The 23,859-nt window shown below is 37.7% G+C and overlaps 1 protein-coding gene across 3 annotated transcripts in view; it reads right to left on the reverse strand.

Moving 5' to 3' along the window:
* Positions 1–23,859, reverse strand: part of LOC129756169 (facilitated trehalose transporter Tret1-like) — an 81,742-nt gene that overhangs the window by 1,812 nt on the left and 56,071 nt on the right. The window contains exons 1-2 of one of the 3 annotated variants that reach the window (XM_055752973.1): positions 18,656–18,994; positions 5,954–6,571 (exon numbers count right to left, since the gene is read on the reverse strand). In XM_055752973.1, coding sequence (XP_055608948.1) covers positions 5,954–6,571; positions 18,656–18,679 — 642 coding nt within the window. In that variant the 5' untranslated portion in view covers positions 18,680–18,994. Of the gene's footprint in view, positions 1–5,953; positions 6,572–6,667; positions 6,984–18,655; positions 18,995–23,859 lie in introns of those variants that run through there. The other 2 variants (XM_055752963.1, XM_055752981.1) reach the window with 2 other exon arrangements.

Consider the following 23,859-nt stretch of genomic DNA (forward strand, 5'->3'; position numbering starts at 1 on the left):
GGGAAATGTAGACAATAAAAAGATCTACCACAGAAATGGGAGCGAGTCCACCATAGACGTCCGTGTAGTCCGGGTTGGACAAGCGACTGGAGGGTGAGCGAATCGTTCTCCGATAGCGACCACTTTGCGATCCGTTATCGTGTGGGCACAAGTTCGCAGACAGGTAGAAGAGGTACGGCAACAGGAGCACTCCTCTGGAAGACGACACAACCCGACCGAAACGTCTTCGTCGAAGTGTAAAAATGGGAGCGGAACTTGGAAAACCTGACGAGGGTTCTCGCACGCGTATGTGACGCTGCGTTGAGGAGAAGGGCCTAGCGGATAGACCCTCGGCACCCCGTCTACAGGAGGACGACGAAAATCGCGGACCTGCATACGGGCTAGGCGATATATGCAGAGAGCAAGGACCCAGTCAACGAGGGAGGAGCGAAGAGTGCCCTACGCGAGTGCGAGGTCTGCTCTCTGTAGGGAACTCAAGGCGAGGAAAAAGTCGCATTTTAGGCAACTCTGCGAGGAAGTAAACTACGCTGTTCCCACCGCACGACGAATGCGCATGGCCGAGGGTTCCATATGACTGGGATACGGCGTGAGCAGGAGCAGATTTCAATGGCGGAACCGTCTGACATTGCTAAGTTCAAGGCATGGCACCCCTAAGGTAGCAGTGAAGGTCGTGCTCATGGAACACCCTAAAATATTCCGGTCATCACTGCAACAGTTTGTGGATCCCTGCAACAGGATGCGGAGGGCCTCCCCAGATGTGTGGAAGCGGTAGCGATTGGTGCTCCTGCCAAAACTGGGGAAACCTGTTACATTCAGTAATTTTTGTGAATTTTCTGGTACTGTATCTGGCCAAAATCATAAGTTTTAAGTACTAACCCAACCCCTTACAAGCGATAATAAGCGTGCAATCAAAAATACTGAACGAAAAGAAACTCATAATATACGATATGATTACATGAAATGCCATTATCTTTCTGCAAAGTTGGCAGCAGTATAGCTGTCAGTCTGCACCAAGGAGCCGAAGAACACAAACATTTCCGTACCAAGATTTTAGTCAAGAAACTCGCAGTATGAAGAAGAATTAACTGAGTGAATCACGTATAGGGACGTTTTTATTGCAACAGTTTCTACCAGAAGCAATTTTAGTTAATAATAATAATTCTTCAAAAGATTTCTGCGACTCGGAAATGTCGGAATCAATGGAATCTTTGGTAACACTAATTGTTCGAGCCAAATTCGAAGAATTGGCAACGTCGCATTTGCGCAACCAACGAAAAAATCATCACCGATCACCGCCTGATACTTTTGTGTGCTGTTTGTCCATCCAAGGCCATACATTCATATGTGTGCATAAAACACGTCGGTTAACGCCGGCCGGCGTACAACATCAATTGCATGCTGTTGCTTCAGCCAGCGGGCAGTGGGAATTTCTGTTGCGCACGCAGATGTGTGTGCGTGTGAATGAATTGATCATCCAAGTAACCGGCGTGTTCGTCATTCCATTAAGATCCATTCAAGTTTCCGGCCAGTTAAGACGTGGCTCTTTAAGAAGTTAAGAATTCCTTTCTTACAAGGTGATGTTAGTTCCTTTCCAAGTTAAGTCATTTACGATTCCATTGAGATTCCTTCCTTCCTTCCTAAATTAAGAGTTAAGTTTCAAGATTTAGTGTAAATAGTGTAAATACATGTTAATAGAGAACATTTAAGTGCCTCGTTTTATAAGTCAAATTTCTCTCCTATTAACATCCGGTAAATTGTGTCTTCGGACTTTTCGAACGGTCCCCAAAGTCGAGCAAAAATGCAAATCTGTTTTGGCTCTTGACGTAGTCTCCAAAAATGACCATTTTTGCGACAATTCCAGCAAAACACCTGCGGCTTCTCTACCTTGACCTGGCTTGTCGATTGCTGGGGGGATGACTGATCGTTCTGCCGTTGCTCTAGAGGCCAGCGCTTCCTCTCGAAACGAGATCGATGGCGTTGACTTCCTCTGACTCAGAATAGAACGAATAGATTTCTTCGCGGTCTTCCCTCTGTGTGTCGATGTGATCCACTGGATTCGCTGTTCTCGGTGGGTTTTCGTGGTTTCGAAAGGTAGGTTTCATTGGCGTCGATTCTATATGCGTAGTACTCGAGTTTACGCAGATCCGTTACGGTACGGCATGACAACCTTGATCTGTAGTGGTCCCTCATATTTTCCCATATGATCTCGAATAAGCGATCGCTGTCCATTGGGCAGGTCAGCATTTTGTTCATGCGTTCTATCTCCATCTTTAACGTCAGCAATGTTTCGTTCCGGTTTTGTTTTCTCGTGTAGATAGATGATAGATGATAGATAGATGATACTTGTTAGGGTTGCCATACATATAACGGATGCTGTTCTCGAAGTCCTTCCAATCAATGAATTCGTCGGCGTAGCATATGTACCAATCATAAGCTTCGCGGCGAAGAATGGTATGGATTTGTTGTAGAAGCACGTCCTCACTGATCCGGTCCATTTGTGCTAGCGTTCGTACCTTATGCAGGAAATCCTCTAGGGGTCGATGGCGATTGTCCCCGTCGAATGTAAGATGCCACTTTTCCATACGACGGTCGGCATTCTGAATCTCCGCATCCGTAATTCTACGGATATTTGACTGCCTGGAAAAGCTTCTTCTTCCTCCATTGGGGTGAATGTTGTCATCGTGGGGGTGGCGGACTCTTCTAGGAACTTGGTTTCGATGATGAATTGGCTGGGGATGCCTGTTCTCTTATCTCTCAAACCTTTCGTCTTCGTCTGATTCCAAGAAACTCGATGATTGACTAAGAGGATAACCGTCGTTGTCATCTTCAAACTCCGGGTCGTTCAGGTAACGCCGTTCCTTAGAATCCGAGTAAAGTTGTGATTCATTCCGGCGCACTGCCCGGCTAGCTCAGTCGGTAGAGCATGAGACTCTTAATCTCAGGATCGTGGGTTTGGGCCCCACGTTGGGCGCCAAGATGTAGCCGCCACTAACCGATCCCTTACTGGCGTACGACTCCGTTAGGAGATTATACGCAACGAGTCAAGATGCTCGGTGAGACTCCGCTGAGGGCGAGTCCATAAATTATCCTTAAAAGTGATTTAGGATCGGATCAGGTAGTGCCCTCCAAATAGCTAACCCAAAATGCGACGAAACTAACACATCATGAGGGAATTGCGATCAATCAACATAAAATCTCAGAACAGCTCAGTTATAGATCGCCCGTACCTGGCAATCACATCACCGAACTAGTGACCTCCCGAATCCCAATTATAATCGGCAATTTAGGTACCCCCTGGTCCTTCCCCTTGCTACCCAAGTGTGGTCGAGTCCTTCACTTAATTAATGAAACAGTTCAATAAACATTTACAGTTTTACAATTTATTACATAACGATCAACTTTGAATTATGGTATTTCCAATTCTACCTACTACTTTTGCGTGCAATTCTTTCTCAAACACCTAAATGTCCTTCTTCATCGTGCGTGCTTTCAGCGACAAGTTTCAATGCAGCATAGCTTGTCGCGCCCGGGCTTTTATGTTGAGAAAGTGGGGCTTCCCAAAATTATCGGCTGGGAAATTCGGCCTCGCCACTTATGATTTCATGTAACGGGATCTAAGTCACCGTAAATGGAAAATATTTTCGGATAAGCAAATTTTCCACTGGGGCATCATATAAATATGACCCCCTATATGCTATAAAGCTCCCCAAGTAATTCCAACTGGAATCGACTCACCCAATCCTGCTTTTCTGGTACTTGCTGGCGAAAAGGAGAGTCGCTGGCGGGTCCCGTTGATGACTCCTTATGATGAGTCACGCTCTTGGATGCTGTGGTTGCCGCCACTTGGGTGTTAGTCGAAGGCGTTGGGTGTCGAACGAAGGTGATTTTCTAACACTAGGTGTGGTCGGACAATGATTAGGAATTTGACCTGCGGTCAAAGGGCTATGTCACACTGCACTGACCTTGAACGGCTGCTGAGTCCGTTAAGAACGCTTGCTGTTAATTGGAGTGGTCCTCTCAGCCACGTGGAGCTCTCGTCACTCCCCCGAAACGCTGTGGTGCCGTAACGTTTCGCTTCCGACGGGTTATATTGTCGGGTGTTCTTCACGTGGCGGGAAAACGGAGCAGCGGAGTGCTGCGTGGTACAGGTTTAATCCGGCTGGGGGGCGGAGGGAAATGTGTGCCTTCTTCGACACAGAAACATAAAAACACGCACGATTTATTCAAGCACGCACAATTACCTTGCTGGATGAAACTTTGCACGCTAAACTAGCTTTATCTAGCACTCACTTTCCTGAACTAATTCTCTAAGCTAGAAATCGAGAATTTCCTATTAATTAAAATGAAAAATCTGACCGCACTTTAACTTACTTCAAATTGAACTCAAACATTCACGATCCACATGCACTTCCACTGCCGATCACGCTCAAGAAACGTTTGATCGCCTCCTTGAGCTCTCAGTACAGGGAAGGCGACCTTACTACGAACGCCCTCGGCGGAAGTTCATAATCCCCGAGAGTTCTAAGAGATCATCTCAAGAGGTTATAATTTCGTCAAACGCATCAGAATCGCAGTAGCTAATTGGTTCTAGCTGAAACAATTCAACACCTCGCGGGAGAATGTATGAACGTCTCCTCTAGCATGTCGAACCGCATTACTCAAACCATCGATCGCGCGAATCGATATTATGTTCAAGATCGATCGAGTGACGGACAAATTGGGTCTACTTAAAGGCGGAGAATAAATATCGAATTTTCGAGTATGAGGACTGCTTCAATTCACAAAAACAGCAGTTTTCGCGTCCTCACCGCATACATATGTGCACCAAATTTCACACCTCGACAACAATTCTGATTTGACATTTGAGTTGAAGATTTGAAATTTTGGTCGTAGAGATCTACCGTTAGCGCCAGATGTTTCGGAGACTCGCAAAATCAAATCAAGCCTTTCTGATCCTGGTTTCGACGTCTTTTTTGGAACCAACATAAGGCGTAAACTGACTGCCAAGATACTGGAAGCACTCCACTTTCTCAACTTGTTGCTTAGATTCCGCGAAATTGGAAGGATTCACTGTGTTAATTTCCATCGATTTGGTCTTTCCGACATTGATTTTGAGACCTACTGCCTTGGAGCTTTCGGTGAGTTCGTCGAGTTTGCTCTGCATGTCTTGTTGCCTTTGGGCGAGCTAAACAATATCGTCTACCAGGTAAAAGTCGTTCATTTGCTCCATGGTCGATGGATTCCACAGCAAGCCTCGGTTCGGTCTACAGTCAATCAATCCATTCAAGATCGAATCCATTTACGATGAGGAAGAGTAGCGGTCATAAGATACATCCTCGTCTTATTCCAGCAGTTACCGGGATTGGATCAGACAAGACACCGTCGTGAACGACCTTGTACGTAGATGGACTCATCGTCGCCTTAGAGCCGTCAAGATAATTTCATGGTTCAGCCGGTCGATTGCTTTTTCGAAATCCACGAACACCAACATGAGAGAGTCCTGATTTTTTTTTGATTTCATCCATTATTCGTAGCGTTGTGATGTAATCCAGACATGATGGTACGGATCGGAATCCAGCTTGTTGCCGTCGGAGTGTAGCGCAAGTTTTTTCCTAGATCCTGTTCAGGATCACTTTGCAGAGTACTTTGAGGGCAGTTTCCGCACTCGGTTAGGTTTCCCTTTATAGACGTAGGCTTATGAGACAAATTCTACTTTTTTCTAACAATGCTGAAATTTGAGGTGCGCGTCCGAAACTTTTAAACGCCGTTTTCCTTGCGTGGAGGCCATTTAAAAATTAAGAAGCTATCGTCAAAAAAGGAATTTACATTGATTTCAAATATTCTATTATGGGATTGATGCTACGTTGAAGTTGAAAATTTTTTTGTTTGCACCAGATCGGGCAAAAGTGCAAAACTCATGTTACCTTCTAGGACCGTTAAATATGCTACTTACATAGTACTGTGGACTTTCCGGCATGAAGAAGAAGATCGCCGCGAACGCAATCGGAATGACTCCGCAAATGATGCTCAGAACCTGCACACTGACTCCGGCGCCTACGGCATACACAAACAGGATACCAACGGTCACCAGCAGCTGGAAGAATGATCCCATAGTTCCTCGAATCGAAGCCTGGGCAATCTCAGCCGTATAAGTAGGAGCCGAAATACAGAACGCTCCACCGCCAACACCGAGGAAAAACCGTCCAACCATCATCATGGCCACATTGGAGGCAAATATGATCAGCAACCAGCCGAGGATCAGAGGCAGGGCCATCGTCAACATGGCCCATTTCCGGCCAATCATCTTCATCAGGATACCGATGGGGAAACAAACCGCCGCCGCACCCAGGTTGGCCATCGATCCAATCCACGAAAACTGTTCCGATGTGATGGTGAAACCATAATCTTGCTGTTGAACCAGAGGAATTTCGGCCGGAGATGTCCATCCGAGGAAGGTACCGGCAGCCAGTGCCCCACCAGATGCAGCCAAACCGGCCACATACTGGGGTAGCTTCCGGCCGGATTCACCGGCCACATGACTCACCACGAAGCTGCTCATCGTCTCCCGGGTCTGTGGATTGAAAAAAAAACATGGGAAGGGGTATTAGAATACGAGGAACATTTAGAACCCATATGGGTTTAAGAAAAGTGCAAAAAAGGAAAGTACATCATCAGGAAGGATGTCGTCGATATCCGGATTGGTGGCACCATATCGGCGGGACCCCGACGGAATAGCCGGAATCAAAGGGGCCTGTTCGCTGGTAGTTTCGGACATTTTCTCAATTTTAAATCGATAACTTTTTCTTTCAATTTGAACAATTAAATAAGACTTGGTTAATTATTCTTTTATTTGGTTGATAACCACTTTCGTTGTTTCTCCTAGATAAATTGTCTCACTTAATTGAAAGGAATCATTTTTGTACAATTTTTGACTTAAACTGGATAATGGAAATTTTTTCAGGTGAGAACTCAAAACACAACTGGACTGCATCCGTAGAAATGCAATTTGTTTGTCATAACAAAAAGTGGGTAGGTTGATAATGCAAATTATAATCAGGTAAGAATGAACAAAGCCACAATGCAAAGCTCAGCAAGAGAGTGAGAGAAAGAAAACCGGAGAGTAATCAATGGACAGTAGGCCAAGGCCGGCCCGGCATAGTTTGAATGAATCAGTTCTCTCTTTGCTAACATACAGTTCATTCATCAACTGCTCTGGAAGAAGAATGAATTTAGTACAAAAACATTCAGTCGATATAACAGGGAGTGAAAATGAACTCAATGTGATAACAATTTGAAATTTAATTCAAACATATCGATAAGAAAAAAGTTTCACTCCATGAAAACACCAATTGATTAACTAGAAAACAAACATGTAGCACGATTTTTGTAAAAGTATGTTTTACATTTGCCGGGTATTTTTCCATACCAGATGTCAATACAATAATCCAGTAATATACAGAGCAAGTTTTGGGTGCTGATCCATCATCATAAAAATTTATACCGAGCATACGAGGAACGACTCAAACTCTTTGGGGCTTTGCTCTTGCGTTTTTTAGACACATAAATATAAAAAACTTACATAAAGTGTCTTAATGGTTCATCGAATAGTCGAATTTTTGTTTGAAAGCTGAGGTTTCAGCCGATATATCTCAGGACTCAGGTCTCGGGTTCCATGTCTCAATTCTCAGGTCTCATGTCTAAGGTATAAGGTCTCATGTCTCAGTTCTCATGCCTTACATATTAGGTCATATGTCTAAGGTCTCATAACTTAAGTTTCTGGTCTCTTGTTTCAGTCATCATGCCTTATGTCTAAGGATTCTGGTTCCATGATTCGTGTCTCAAATCTTACTATTTTTTTTAAATGCATGTATTTTTTTTATATAATATTTTTTCAAAGTTTGTAGATTTCACAAAACGTATGTGCCGTAGGAAGAACTGCCTCATGGGGGGAGGTATTTTGGTGACAGAAATTTTCCTATAACATTTTTGCTTGAAAAATGCATACATAAAGAATCATAGAAAAATGGGATTCTTAGGATATACCTACTATAATTCGAGTTAACGTTCTTTTGTATTGAAAGTTATTCATTTCAAATCATTACTTTCAAAAATAAGTCATAGCGCTTAAAAAAATAGGGAACTTGAAGGCTTCATTCGAAAGAAAAACTAGTTTGAGGTTCAAATCAGATTTATTTTCATTGCTTGTAGACTCGATCCATTCGGATTTCAGTTAAAATCTTTGTTTTTGAAGTTTTTAAAACACATTATTTATAATGCTTAACAAAAAACCAATAAAATATGTACCCCGCTGAATTTTCCAGAACCTGAAGATTAAATACAAGTTATTTTGTCAACAATAAATTGTCATTGAAAATTTTATATATTATTTAAATCCTGAGAAAATTTTAATTTAAGTTTAGATTTTTCAAATCTTGAAATGCGTTAAGATCTTATTTTGTATTTTGTGAATTCTCTTTTCGGGGCGACTGGACTCAGACTTCATACACATTTTATACAACCACAACAATTTTCAGTGTCTCGAAAAAATACGAAAAAAGAAACCAAAACAAGAAAACACAAACCAACAACCAGACACTATGAGCCAGGGCCGTAGGAAAAACCGCGTCATGGGGGGAGGGAGTTTTGGAGCCCTTTTTTCCTATGATATTTTTGCTCAATCAATGCAAGTATTTAAAAAAAAAATTTAACAATGTTTTTTAATACTATTTGATAATTCATATTTAAGTTTTTTAACATTATTAGTTTTTCCTATTTCATTTCATACAAACTTTCGAAAATATTTTCCTAAAATTTACTTTCATGGATGGTTGAAATATTTGGTATGCTAAAAATTTCTGCTCTACTTATTTGAATTGAACATACAATTAGATTTGTTTTCAAAAATCCGATAATTTCATAAACAATCTAATTCTAGGCTCAAATCAAATAAGCTAAATTTATCAATTAGGCTAGAACAAATATCAATTTCTCCTTTTGTCAGCCAAAACCCCCCCCCCCCGCCCCCCCCCCCCCTTTGAAATTTCCTAAAAACCCGAAGGGGGAAATAAATAAAGTATGAAGCAATTTATGTAAATTTCGATGAAAAATTCCAATATCTGAAAGATTACAAGACCAAAAAACAAATTTAAGAAGATGGAAGTTATTCCACATTTTGTTTTCTTGATTTGATTGAATTATTCAGCTAAAAATTACTTGGTTTGAGAGTTTTGTTCAACGATATGGTATGCAATTTTGTTGCAAACAAGCTTCCGTGCAACTTATTCCAATTTATTTTTTATTGTTCCGCTATGTTCCAACTCCAAGTGACAAAAGACGGATTTGAAATTTGTTCCGGCCTTATTGATATTAAAAATGTTAAAAAATAAACCAAAATATATAGAATTCTCTGCAATTTTTTGATGAAAAGATCACATTTTCCAATGTTTCATTATCAGCAAATATTTTCATTAAAAATCAGTTCGGTATCGAATTTTGAATACGGCGAATGCGCCAGCATCACAGTTTCGAGAAAAACGCGTTCAAAGTTTGACCGTTCCATAAGCTCCCCCTAATTTTGTTTTTTTGAATTTATCAAAAACCAAATATTATTCAGCTAATTTTAAACTTTCAAAATGTAGATCTTCAAACGTACTTTTCGACCCAGCTAATAACTCCATTTGTTTACATTTGGCACAATCGCCCTTTTCAAAATTCACTATAGAATTCTATTTCTAAAATCATGTAGATATTTTTTTTTAAATAAATATGATTTTTTGCTAAATAAACTCAAATTCTTCTTCATGTATGTGATATGAATTCTTAAACGAAATAGTCATTTTTATAATATTATTACACGTGGACTATATGAGTCTTATCTCTTTCGCGAATGTGATATATTCAGAAGCATTACTCAAATGTTATAACTTTAATCATCAAATTAAATTCTGAAAAATTAAATACAACAGCTTCGGTTATTCAGAGATACCAAATTTATAGAATATGGACCAGTGGTTTCTGAGGTATACAATGTCGAATATCGGTGTTTATTGGATTACATTTTTTGTTTGATTGTAATACTCATTTACGAGCTGATCCTGAATCTGAATTTAGAATTCAGAATCTGAAATCTGACCCTGAATTCACAATTTGATTGTTTGATATGTTTTCGAATTTGAATACTATTTCTGGAATGTACAAAAAACAATGTAAAATATTTGAGTTTAGATTCCAGATCAGAATTTAGAATATTAGCCACGAATTGAAATTTGTTTCAGAGTCCTAGATCATATTCTTTGGTTCAGATCTGAAATCAATTATTCACATTGAATCCGACTTGCCAATCTCAACTAATATGTGAATTCCGAATTAACTGATTCTGAGTGTTCAATTCTGGAAGTTTTCAAGCTTTGTTATGTTTGAATTCTTCATAAGAATAAACACACACATATAGGATCTCAGTGAAACTTCATGTTTCTTTGAAGAGATCTAAACCCTACTTAAGACTAGGATTTTTCAAGGATATGATGGCTAGCATATTACTAATGCTGACACGACCAGCACACAGAAATAGTACTATGTATGCCGTGACCGAGACTCGATCTCATGACCTCTGGCTTAGAAGACTTAAACGCTATCCTCTAGGCCACGGTCGGCGGCAAAAGTAAAAGTAAAAGAACTTTTTAATTGTTTTTTCACATCAAGAAAATTATTATCGAAACATTGAATACGCATATGAGTTAAGAAAACCATGGATCAAATTTGGAATGAAATGCAAAACCAAATTTGAACGATGATTTCAAAATAAAATTAAAGTGTTTATTCGAACCACACTGGATACAGAATAAGAAAGATATACAAGTTTGATATCGTTAAAATTTTATATTCCAAAATGAATTTCTTTCCACAAGTGAAAAAATTTTCAAACATTATTAGATTTCTGAACCTGGGATTCGATTTCAAGGTTTTGGCATCAGTTCTGAGTCAAGATTGTTGCTCTTAGATTACCTTCATCCATCATCAGAATTTGTCGAAAATTTAAAAAATTCGGGTGTAGAAAGAATACTTAGCATCACTGATCACACTGACAGAACATTTAGAACAAAATTTCTACCATTTTATGGCTAATTAATTTTGTCAAATTTGTAGGTTCGCAATACCGACGGTAGGTGGCAAACCTACCATTTTTCCGAAAAAAATGCCTTGTAGGAAAAAAGTACCTGTTTAGACTGATTTTATCGTAGGAACTCCCTTTTTTAAAATTGGGTGGCACTTTCTAACTGGGATAGCATTTCTTCAAATCGATCGATGCGTACTCTGGAATCAACAAACGAAATCGAGTGTCCAGTCAATCTGGTCAGTGCTATGAGTACACCACACGGAAAATAATAAAAAGGTAAAATTTACCGAGTTAGCAAAGGTGAACGCTCGTGAAAGCCAAAAAAGTAAGTTCTACCTCTTAGAGGTGAAACTCACCTCACAGTGAGGTAAAATTTACCTGAATCGAGGTTGGAAAAAAAGTACAATTCACCGAGAAAAAAGGTGAATCCAAAAAAGGTAAATCTTACCTCGTAGCGAGGTGAAGCCTGAATTGAGCTCGATAAAAAAGTATAATTCACCTAGAAAAAAAGGTAAATCCAAATAAGGCAAAACTTACCTCGTAGCGAGGTGTAATTGACCTGGATTGAGCTAAACAAAACGGTACAATTCTTCTAAAAAAAAGTAACTATTCGCCGAACCCGTTCATTGAGGTTAAGCTGTTTTGTCATTCTAGGAACAAGTGCTTTGTGCCTAATATGTGAAAATCGGAATAGAATGGTAAGTGTTCTCAAATATCATTTAGGTGTGCTGGTTTTCGTTATAATACTATTGATTTTGTTTCAGATCGGCCCATAGAGCTTTGAGGTGTATTCCACGTCATCCTCCAGCCGGAAAAGCCGAACCTGACCGGATTAGTCGAACGGAGGAGGCCATGAATGTACGCAACGCAGGTGGATTCAGCGGCCATAGCGGCTCAGAAGAACGCGAAGCCGAATAACCAGTCCCTATTTATTTCCAATTAATATCATTTTTGAAAGAATTTTGTATTTTTTAAATTCTTATTGAAGAAAACAATCAAACCAACCAGCATTTACCTTTTAAATCAGTAAATGGGAAAACGGTATTATTTACTATTTTGCTAGGTGAATGCGAAAAAGGATAAATTTACCTTTTTGCTAGGTAAATTGAAAAAAGGTAAAATTTACCTTTTTGCTAGGTCAATGAAAAAAAGGTAAAATTTACCTCGAAAGAGGGGTGGAAAAAATTCACCTCGCAAAAAGGTAAATTTTTCCTTTTTTTATTTTCCGTGCACAAACGCCATCATAAATTCATAAAAAACAACATAAAATAGTGTACACAGTACAATGTTTTGTTTGTAAAAAGTGTCACAAAAATCAACAAGAACTTTTAACTGTAATTCACACATAAAATTATAACTAACACAAAAAATCCAACACATTTTACAACACACAGTTTGAAACAGAAACCGACAGCAATATATGATATGCCGTATCAAACCGGACAAAAAACGACAACTTTTTCGGTAAGATTCACTTAAATTCAGTAGACTTTTGCAATAAAATTCAGTCCCTGATGAAGATCCTATCCGGATCGAAACGTTGGATATTTAAGTTATTTTTACTTGAAACTTGAGACTGAAAGCCGATAATCAACCCACTCAATGAATCTGAATTCTGTATTTTGAACCTGAATAAAAATTCTGAATTCCTTATTTGAAACCGATTTCTTAATCTAAATTCCAAACAAAAATTTCCAAATTTGTTTTGTGAATAACATTTAAATGCATGGATGGAAATTGATGAAATTTTCAATGAAGCTACCTATTAATGTAATATGTACTATTACCGTATGCAATTCATTCATACCGAGCGAAAATTATAGCAGTTTTCAAATAATCGAAAATCGAAAATTAATGTTAGCGAATCGAACACCCCCTGTTCATCTGTCAATCAAACTGCTCGAAAACTACAGCTCATTGTTCAAAACACTGTCAAAAGCCTCAAAGCACACTTCCGCTGACTCATTCCATCCAAGTGTTCCGAAAGAAACGACATCTCGTGTGATAGATTGTCGGAAAACAGTTCATAGAAAACCGTGTACTACCCCGAATCCCTGGAAGGATAATCCTCCGGTGCGGTGATCTAATACATGATATAAGGTAATGCGTATTCTGGACCAATATCGAACAAAATAATTCAACACATACAATCCATAGGGATAAATTATAATTTGCACGTTGCTTCGCCCGGAACACGCTTCCAAAGTGATCTGACACTCGAACGGATTGTAGGTAGGGACCGTGGAGAGGCCTAGAGTTGTTCCAGATAGAAGGTAACATGATAAACATAACATCGAAGAACGTTACTCAGAAACATGCACCCTCAGGTATATTGAACCATCTATTGAACGTATTTCCATTCCCTGATACAAGTTCCGAGAGTGATCGAACACACAGCCCGATTGATGTCTGGACACGGAAGAGGGATCAGGAATAGCCTGGGACAAAAGGAAGTAGTGCTTATAAATTATCACATACAATGCATCGAACAGTGTATTTCAAATGCATCTCCCGACTCACAGGGTCATCCCTACGTTCGATAATTCGAGCACTATTCGATCGAACACTACGAAACATAAGAAGCACAACTGGGTCAGTACATGAGCAAGATATCAAGGAGCAGAATTGGATTTCGGGATTCCGATAAGCGACAGCACTTGCATGGAAATTGTATGACAGGCGACTGCATGCTGAACCTAGCTTACGATTAACATAGCTAAAGGTTAAGGTAGGCCCAAATCATCCGAAACGAAACAGAACGTTTCCTAACAATCTTCCCACTCACAGATACCGCAGACGAAATCGGATAGGAAAATCTCGGGCATATTCTTATTTGAAATTGAAGACTCGGACAAAGCCCTCGTCTGGAGGTAAATTACATCTGATGGTTTAATCCAATTAGAATTTCATTCAATGCCTTGTCTGTAGGGCTTTTATGCAGGATCGAGATCGTCAGTCTGGTATAATCCGGTTAACCAACTCATCCAGTATACCAACACACGGAGTGGCCTGAAGATTCTTCGATCCAAGTGTGCGTAATAATTCCGGAGAAATGAAAACCACAACGTCAAGGAATCTGATGCTGTGAAGCTCAGCTGTTTGTCGAACACGAGACTGCATCTATCGCTCATGCTAATCGTCGTTACCACACTACGAATTTCTGACGTCCGAAAGCCAGAGAGTCGTGTCTTATGTTGTGGAAGCGGTATTTGTTGCAGAAGAGAAGTGACTGTGTGTTGCGTGCATGAGAAGAGTTTGGCGAATCGAGTCGCTTAGTGGTGGTAGATCGTGAGCGCAAAGCCAACTCACCAACACATCAACAGTGCATGTTTATCGGATTTTGTTTTGATTCTCCATCGTGCATGGGCTTCGTGGAGGATTCTAATAAGTGTTTTGTTCCTGAATCAGCTGTTTTGAGGCAGGGAGCAACGAACTCGCTCTTCAACCCAACCGTTAGCACGGCTGTAGCGGTTCTGTCTTGTTTCATCCTTCCTTTCCTGAATTGCAAGGGGGAATGAGCCATCATACTTGCTCACGAATCAGCTGATCTACGTGTACCTGTGTATCACACCAGAACTTCGTTTGCATGCAGCATGCCGGGGCCCCGTGCACAAAAACAAACGGAGCAGTGGCGTCACTAGGCTAAGGAGGTAAATTAGCATTAAGAATCGAAAATATTGAATTGTAGGCATTTATAATCGTAAGGACCATATTGTTTCTGCCAAGGGCAAATAATCACTTCTGATCAAAATATTACATGCTATCATGCTACACAGAATTTTTTAGATTGCTTCTTGATTAGGTAAAGAGTATCTTCATCAAAATTAAAGTCAAACCATCAAACGGTACAATCCTTAATGAGAGAGTCGGTTATAGTACGTGTACAAAATTTGGTGACAATCTGTCTAAAGGTTAATTGTCAAATATTTTTGAACAGGATCGAGAGAAATCCAGTGAAGTCCCAGTGGAAGAACCAAAAACGTCAGGAAATCAACTTTTCGACGAAAGTTCACATGGTAAATCGGTAAAGGAATCCTAGAGGACTCAATAGTGAGTTAAAGTTTGAATAATATTGAAGATATTTGATTTCATGAAGTAGAGATTTTTTCAAACTCAATCCGGAAATATGAATAGAGGAAGTGATAAAAAAAAAGTCAAATTTTTCTGAATGGTTCATCTAGCTGACTTATAAATAGCCTTAACTCCGTGTCTGCAAGGTAAAAAAGCTGCCCACGGATAAAATTAGCAAAGTCCGGAGGTAAAATCGTGCGCAAAATATTTTGGCTGCTTGTGAAGAAATATTTTGAAAAATTTCATAACGGTCAGCAATACGAACTCTTTAGAAGTCACCTGGCAGGTTTCCAACTCGAAACATTTCGATGACATGTCTTGCCTGTATTTCCCACAGATAAAAAAGGAGAAAAAAAAATTTAAAAAAAATTATAGTTTTTGAGGAGGCTAACAATCTGTAGAAACTACAATGTACTTAGTCTTTCATAAAAATGGATACGATAAATGGCTAAAAATACAACAAAGACTGCCTCCAAATGCGACCGTTTTCTCTGCAAATTCATAACTGTGATCACAGAAGTTGATTTTTTTTTATATGCTAATAAAGTAAAACATTCGAGCAAAATTCGGGAGAAATCCAGGAAATCTGGCAACCTCAGTGAGTCTCAATTTATTAAAAATTCTATATTCGGGACTGTTCTCGAATTTTATTCACCAACTTCTTTTGTGAATAACTTCTGATAGCGATTTTCGAATAGGGGAGATGAGGGCATAACGAGCACCCAGGGCATAATGAGCACTCCTTTTTTCTACATATGTACGTATTTTCTTAAACAAATTTTCACATGGACTTGTTTGGTACTATCCATAGTATTAATTTTTCACCAAAAAAGAAATATCCTTGTCATCTTTACAGAAATATTAAAGAATAACCAGCTAGGTTCTCAAGTGACGAAAATATTATAATTTTTGAGCATCACCAAATAAGCATTTATGACCTTTAAACCATCTTGATCTGAATTTTCAACATCATAAAATTTTTGATTTTCACTTTAATCAATTTTAAAACGCTTTTTTACTTTAATTTGTTCACTAGAGGCGAGCAGAGCACTATCAATGAAGGCATAATGAGCATTTTCTGCAGGGGAATCTAGCAGCGAATTCAACTCGATGAAGTCAACTGAATAAAAGAGCTACAGCTTGGCTTAATTCGTCTGTCGATTTGGCCTACTGGTAAGGTGTCGGAGTGGTAATCAGTAGACTCGAGTTCGATTTCTATTCGAGGGGATTTTTTTTGCACATACCATTCATGATTGATTTTTTTTATTGTTACATTATACGGCTAATAGCATCAAAGCATCATCCGTCAAACAAAACACCAGAAACAACCAGAAATGTATGAGCATGTGTTAATCCTTTGAATTCTACAAACAGACCTAGATTATTTTGTTATTGCTTTGTTTGATGAATCTACGCCTCACCGTTTAGTGCAATCATGATCATGAATGATAAGTGAAAAAAAACCACCAGCACCAGGAATCGAACTCGAGCCTACTGATTACCTCTTCGACATCTTACCAATAGGCCAAATCGACAGACTATACAAGTCAAGCTGTAGCTCTATTACTCAGTTGACTTCATCGAGTCGAATTTGCTACTAGAATCCCCGGCCAAAAACGCTCATTATGCCTTCATTAATGGTGCTCATACTGCCTCGGGGGGTTTCTCATTATGCCTCTACAGTGACTGGTTTTCAGCTTACGGCAAAAAATTTTAAAATGCATTTTTAAACGTTTTTATCTACTTTTTCAAGTTTCATCCAATTAGGCAATAGACTATTTGAGTGTCTGAACACGAAACAATTATGTAATTCACACACTACAGCTGTTCTCTATGGTTTTGGCCTTAGTTTTAAATCGAGATTATTATCCTTGATTAACTTTAGTCGTTCATCAAAATTTGATTAAAAATTAAAAATTTCGAGGTTTGAGAAGAACATTTTGGTTGACATTTTTTGGATCCTCTATCCCTCAAACTCGCATTTTGGTCAAGTATTGCACCGCCAAGTAACAACATCACTAGAACCAGTATAAAATTGCCTTTCTTGTTCATATATGTAGTTTTATTACCTAAATCTTGCGTTAACATACTCAAAATCCAGTTCAAAGCCGAATTTAGGTGTAAGATTTAGTCTTAGAAATTGCAGATTGATAAAAATTTCTAAAAACAGCCACCTTTGAGCATCTGTCAAGAGTCCAGTGTTTCATGTTTTATGAATCTAAAGATGCAAAAATGTCACAAATTACGTCAACTTTAAAAAAAAATTCTGACTGGAACTTTAGGGTAAGTAAGTAAGTAAGTAAGTAAGTAAGTAAGTAAGTAAGTAAGTAAGTAAGTAAGTAAGTAAGTAAGTAAGTAAGTAAGTAAGTAAGTAAGTAAGTAAGTAAGTAAGTAAGTAAGTAAGTAAGTAAGTAAGTAAGTAAGTAAGTAAGTAAGTAAGTAAGTAAGTAAGTAAGTAAGTAAGTAAGTAAGTAAGTAAGTAAGTAAGTAAGTAAGTAAGTAAGTAAGTAAGTAAGTAAGTAAGTAAGTAAGTAAGTAAGTAAGTAAGTAAGTAAGTAAGTAAGTAAGTAAGTAAGTAAGTAAGTAAGTAAGTAAGTAAGTAAGTAAGTAAGTAAGTAAGTAAGTAAGTAAGTAAGTAAGTAAGTAAGTAAGTAAGTAAGTAAGTAAGTTAGTAAGTAAGTTAGTAAGTAAGTAAGTAAGTAAGTAAGTAAGTAAGTAAGTAAGTAAGTAAGTAAGTAAGTAAGTAAGTAAGTAAGTAAGTAAGTAAGTAAGTAAGTAAGTAAGTAAGTAAGTAAGTAAGTAAGTAAGTAATTAAGTAAGTAAGTAAGTAAGTAAGTAAGTAAGTAAGTAAGTAAGTAAGTAAGTAAGTAAGTAAGTAAGTAAGTAAGGTAATTTCAATAAAATTTGTAAAAATGCACACCAAACGAATATTTTCCAAATATGTGCTTGCAGGAGCAACTAATTCTGATATCAGAACCTTAGTAAGAAATTGTTACTTAGAAAGAAATGAATCGACAACAATTTTCCAGCGTCATTGAACCTTTCCCAAGGTTGAAGCATCGAACCTTAAAAGATATTATCAAACCAAAACGCCTCCATCTATTCGGTATCGTCTCAATCGGAACGATTTATTGCTCAATTTGTGAGCAATTGAACCAACAAAGCCGCTAACAACTGTCCGTGTCCAGTGTCCATTTCACATAACTAGTTTAGTTAGGTATCCAAACAGGTCTTTCCAATCTTCCAAAACGAATTTTTACTTTCCGTCATTTTCCACCCACGAGATGCCTGTTTTCAAACACAAGCCCGTCGGTTGAGCCTCGGAGTTTCACCAATTTTGCCAGTGCTTCGTGATACAATTTTCCGATTCAGTAGCTGCAGTTATTGAACTTGGCTGCACCTTGCTGCACTTCCCATTTCCAAAACCACTTAATTTTTTATTTTTATAAACGGTTTAAAAAAACCTACCCTTTTCCACAAACTTTGCACCATCTTCACACACTTTTTCCGACGTTCTTCAAACTTCAATGTTTCAAACACTGAATCTTAATCGAATTCAACTTTTTTGTTCAAAAACATTCCATAAACGAGAACCAATCGATCCGGAACTCGAGTCAATAACTTCTGCGTTTGATTGGGTTTTTTTCGCTCTCCGAAAGCAGGAAAACCACACGTTTTCCAACTCAAACAAAAAAAAGGAAACCACCAAAAATTGCGCCAATCAAGTTGTGGCGCCTCAAGCTCGACGTTCGCTCGCGTAAACGGGAAGAAGCGATCCAAATCGCGACGCGTCTGTTCAGGGACTGACGGCGGCTGGCGATCGTACGATGGACTTGGGTACGTGCCGATCTGCTAGAAGCTTTGCGCGAAAAGTTTGCGCGCAGAAATGGGAAAAATAATAACGAGGAGCAACGCAAAAAAAAATCACATCAACTAACTAAGTAACTGCATACTTAGAGGGGGCTTGACTTGGGTCCGGTCTGCGGTAGGAATTCCGAAAGGGAGAACCTGCCTCGGACGCATTAGTTTCTTCCGATGGAGAAGGTGGGGGTGGCGTCGCGACGTTCGGGAAAACACCGATAAACTGGACTTGCTTTGGAGCGCCCAGAAAAATGACGACGGAATAACCTGTCCGATCAGCTTACTTTAGAGCGACTCACCAGGTATAGTCATAGTCTAGGAATCACACAAAGTCTGAGGAGGTTTGGCGAGTGACTAGCTAGACTGCTACTTATCGGAAAGGGTAGACGACCCTTGTTTTGAGTCGTCCAGTGGAGCTTTGTGATTAAGGCAAAAGCGTCAAACGGAAGAATTTGAACTGTTAAAATTGAGTGCCAGGGATCGTGTACCTACTGTCCAATTAGTCGAAGTACTAAATGTGCGTTAAAGTTTAGCGATCGCCAGCTCAAATCGATTGTCGCTAACAGCGACTAAAGACCATCGAATTGGGAATAGAACAAATAGGTGTATCTAACATTTTTCTAACATTTTTCAATCATTGTAAAAAGGAGTCAATAAAAAGTGTTAAATTTTGTGAGAATTTGGAAAACACGAAATTTTTATATGGAATTTTTTTAACAATTCTCTCTTGCGGTTCGAGATTGATGCTCCGCTCTGAATTCCCTAGCTTTACTACAGACTTTTGCAGCATTATCGGTAAATGCGTTTGCCAGGAAAGCCACAGATTGCGGGTTCAAATCTTACAGACTTTAGTTGGCATTTTTGCAAAATTCTCCAAACATTTTTTTTAATTTAACTTCTCTGAAGTTTTTCAATGACCCGGTGTGTTTTGCAACACCTTCCAAGAATAAATAAAATTTTAGGAAATGATTTAAATTTGTTTCTTTTTGTTGGAAACATTTAGAATAATTTAGAAGCAACCGCTTTGAAATGCAAGCTTCAACTGGAGTTTCGAATAACACTACAAAGATGATTAAATCAATTTTTTTTTTTTTTTAAATTTGATCGCTTAATTAGTTTTCAATGATCTGCATTTTTTGCTCCGTTTTTATACCTTCACATTGATTCGTTAATTATGCCAGAATGTTTGTTGTACTGGTATGATTTCCTCACCATTTACCCCTTCCAAGAGGGGAGGTTTCACAAACTGACAAATGGATACTTTTTTAGTAAATAAATAACATCACACGTCGTTCCATTTTTCTGATAAGTTTTAGAGATTAAGGTTTAGAGATTAAAGAAGCCCCTCTAGAGGTAGAGATCCAATTTTTTCGTAATTAAAAACCCGATCAAATTGAACTTGATTCGATTCTTGGTTTATGCGAAACAATTGTATGGAAGCTTCCCTTTTTCCTAACATTATGCCCAATTAAAGGAGAAAGGAGTCTCAAATAAGCTGATCATGTTTTCCCGAATCCGAATTCCCAAATTTTATATATAAAAATGGAGGCGTTTTCTTTGTAACATCATCACGTATAAAGGGACGGTCGGAATGAAGTGAAATTTGGTATCCGAGGGTTTTTCGAGCAAAAGATGGTTTGTATAATAATTTCAAGGATCTTACTTTTTATGGAAGAGAGGCTCCTATACAAAATCAACTAGAAATGGGACACAACTCGAACAAGTTGAACACGATTTTCATGAAAACTGATTCACGAACACAAAGAAGTAAAAGGTGTTTAGATGAATTAAATATTTTCAAACGATTTATTTAGTAAAAGATAAAACGAAGTTCCATTTGCTCGAATGGTTCTCAAGTTATGGTAAAAATAATTAAAGATATTGGAGCCCCCCTCCTAGTTTCGAGTAAATCGATTCTGTAATTTCTGAGCCTATTGGGAACAGACAGACAGACAGAAATCCGTTTTTCTATATGAACATTATACCGCTGCAAAAAACGACTTTTTGCTGCCATATGTTTTTTCGATGCCTTTTAGGTCACCAAGCATCAGTGTGAAATTTGAGAAGATTTGGTTGATTCCTGAGTTAGCGCAACGCGTTTCAATTTTGTATGGAAATTTGTATGGAAGGAGAAATTTTTGCACGTTAAGCCATGTAGAAAATTCAAATAAGCTTGAAATGAAGTCGGTCTTTGATTTTTGGTTTTGACTTTTCTTACGCTTATTTTTTTTTCTAACCTGATAAGTAGCTAAGAATTTCATGAAAAATGTTATAACCATTTCAAAATAAAAAATCTGAATCCATTGAAAAGAATTTAAAAATGGCAGACTATGCTTGCTAGGGCTGTTATTAATAGCATGAAATGATTTTGCAAAGGTTTTTTAAATCAATAAATTTTCTGGCAATGCAAAGCAGTTTTTTGAGATTTTTTATTTTGATAAAACGACTACACAGCTTTCAAATAAGCTGACAAAAAAGCAAAAATTAAAAAAAAAGTGATTTGGATTTTTTTTTTGTTTAAGTTCGGATAACTTTTCTGGGGTACAAGTTAGGTTTGTACTTTGTTCACATGAATTAAACTGCAATAATCGAGCGAAAGTTTTCATCTACAGTTGAATTTTTTGGAACTTTCAGTACATCTCTGGCAATTTTTGAATGAAAAATTTTGTTTTCCCATACAGATTTCCATACAAAATTTAAAGTCGTTGCGCTAATTCAGGACTGAATGGATCGCTTCAAAAAAAAAAATTATTGCTATTTCTGGCAGCAAAAACAACCAAAAAAAGCTATGGGGGATGTAAAAAATTAAGGTAAAATGAAATTTCTATACAAAACTTGCAATCTAATGTACATAGATCTCAAAATATTCAACTAAAGTTAACACCTTGTATTTCGCATAAAAACGTTAATCTCTAATCGCTAGGTAGTCCGCTAAGTTTTTGTTATCTATATAAAAATGAATGTTTGTCTGTCTGTCTGTTCTTTAGACTCGAAAACTACTGAACCGATCAATGTAAAAGAGTGCAAGAGTGCAAGAGTTTTTGGGGTCGGAGATGGTTTCTAAAATACTTTCAAACAGCTCCGACTTGAAGAAGGGGAAGCTTCCATACAAAATAATTAAAAACATGACACAATTCGAACAATTTCTGGAAACTACTGAACCGATCAACATGAAATATGATGTGTAGCCGTTTTTAAGACCAGGAATTATTTCTATAATACATTCAAATCTCTATGAATTGAAAAAGAGAGGGCTCCCATACAAAATTAACATCAAATTGACAAAATTCGAACTATTTTCGGAATCTATTTAACCGATCAATGTAAAATTTGCTGTGTAGCCGTTTACAGGACCGGGAATAATTTCCAAAATACTATCAAAACCTTCCAAATTCTAAAAAGAGAGGCTCCTATACAGAAATAACAAATATTGACAAAACTTTAACAACTTTCCAAGGCTTTTTGTTAAAAATTGACAAACGTAAGTATTTTGGCAAAAAAGTTTTAGTAAAATTTGATGAGATATTGTACTGATGAACGCTTCCCATATTCAAGAATTAAGATTTTCATCTATATTTGTTATTAGCTAATATTTGTCTTGTATGTACGACCCCCTCCAGAAGGGGTCATCCGAAAATCTGAAAACATTTTTTATCATTCCTAGTCTTAATGAACATCCATGCCAAATTTCAGACCTCTAGCTCTTAAGACGGCTGAGTCTATAGAGGACAAACAAACATACAGAAATTGCTTTTTATATATATATATATATAGATTAAAATGAATGTTACAAATGAACAAAAATATTAAAAAACTCGAATTATTTTCAAGTGACCGTTGCACTCAAAGTTTATTTATGATGAGATAGTTGATTGAATTTTCAAAACCGTTTCTGTTTTGGCTCCCATATAAAAATACCGTGAATTATAGAAATACCCAAATTCGGTACACATACAAGTCTTGATGTAATGCGATAATTTACCAATTTGAAATTCTCTTCCAACTTTTGTGAATGCTCCCATACAGATCCAACGTAAGATTTTACATTAATCGGAAAAACTTTAAATGGTTTGTACCAAGCTGGTCGTGGTTTGTATTGATACTTAAGTTTTGATTAAATGTTTTTTCTGTGTTTCAGCATATAACCTTCTTAAACAATTTCTAAGTAACTTCACTAAGTTTGGTAAACAAGTCAGATCTGATAATGAAATGATTCAGTTGAAAAAACTCCTCCATCTTCCACCTACTCCTATTTTTTTAAAGGACGGGAAATTTTTCAGAAATAAAAAAAGCCATTTCTTCAATATTCAATAACAGAAATGATAAAAATTGAAAAAAATTGTAAAGAATTTTCATATATTTTTTAAATTGTAGTATGTATTTAAAAAAAAATATACACACCTTTCTAGGAAAAAAACAATAATAAATGTTGAAGGTTAATTCTTTAACTCACATAACAAAACCAATTCATTTCTAAATTATTAGAATTAAGGAACAATTACTTTTTTTCTTAAATATAATTCATATCATATATACTGGGAATTTTTACAAAAAGGTCGCTATTTGTGAAAATGCAAAAAAATGGGATTTAAAAAAAATATATTTTTCTTTAAAACAGAATTTAAGAATCTGAGCCAAATATACAAATTTTGAAAATGAAACGAAAAATAAATTCAAAATCAGAATTTCTTTCAAAAACAAATATTATTTGAAATGTGTTTCAAATCACACCGGATTAGCTAGTAACATTACAAAGTGAGTTATTTCGGTTCCGGGATGGTGTTTTATGATTCCTTCAAAAAGCATTTATA

The sequence above is a fragment of the Uranotaenia lowii genome, chromosome 1, assembly GCF_029784155.1.
Source record: "Uranotaenia lowii strain MFRU-FL chromosome 1, ASM2978415v1, whole genome shotgun sequence".
NCBI classification, from domain to species: domain Eukaryota; kingdom Metazoa; phylum Arthropoda; class Insecta; order Diptera; family Culicidae; genus Uranotaenia; species Uranotaenia lowii.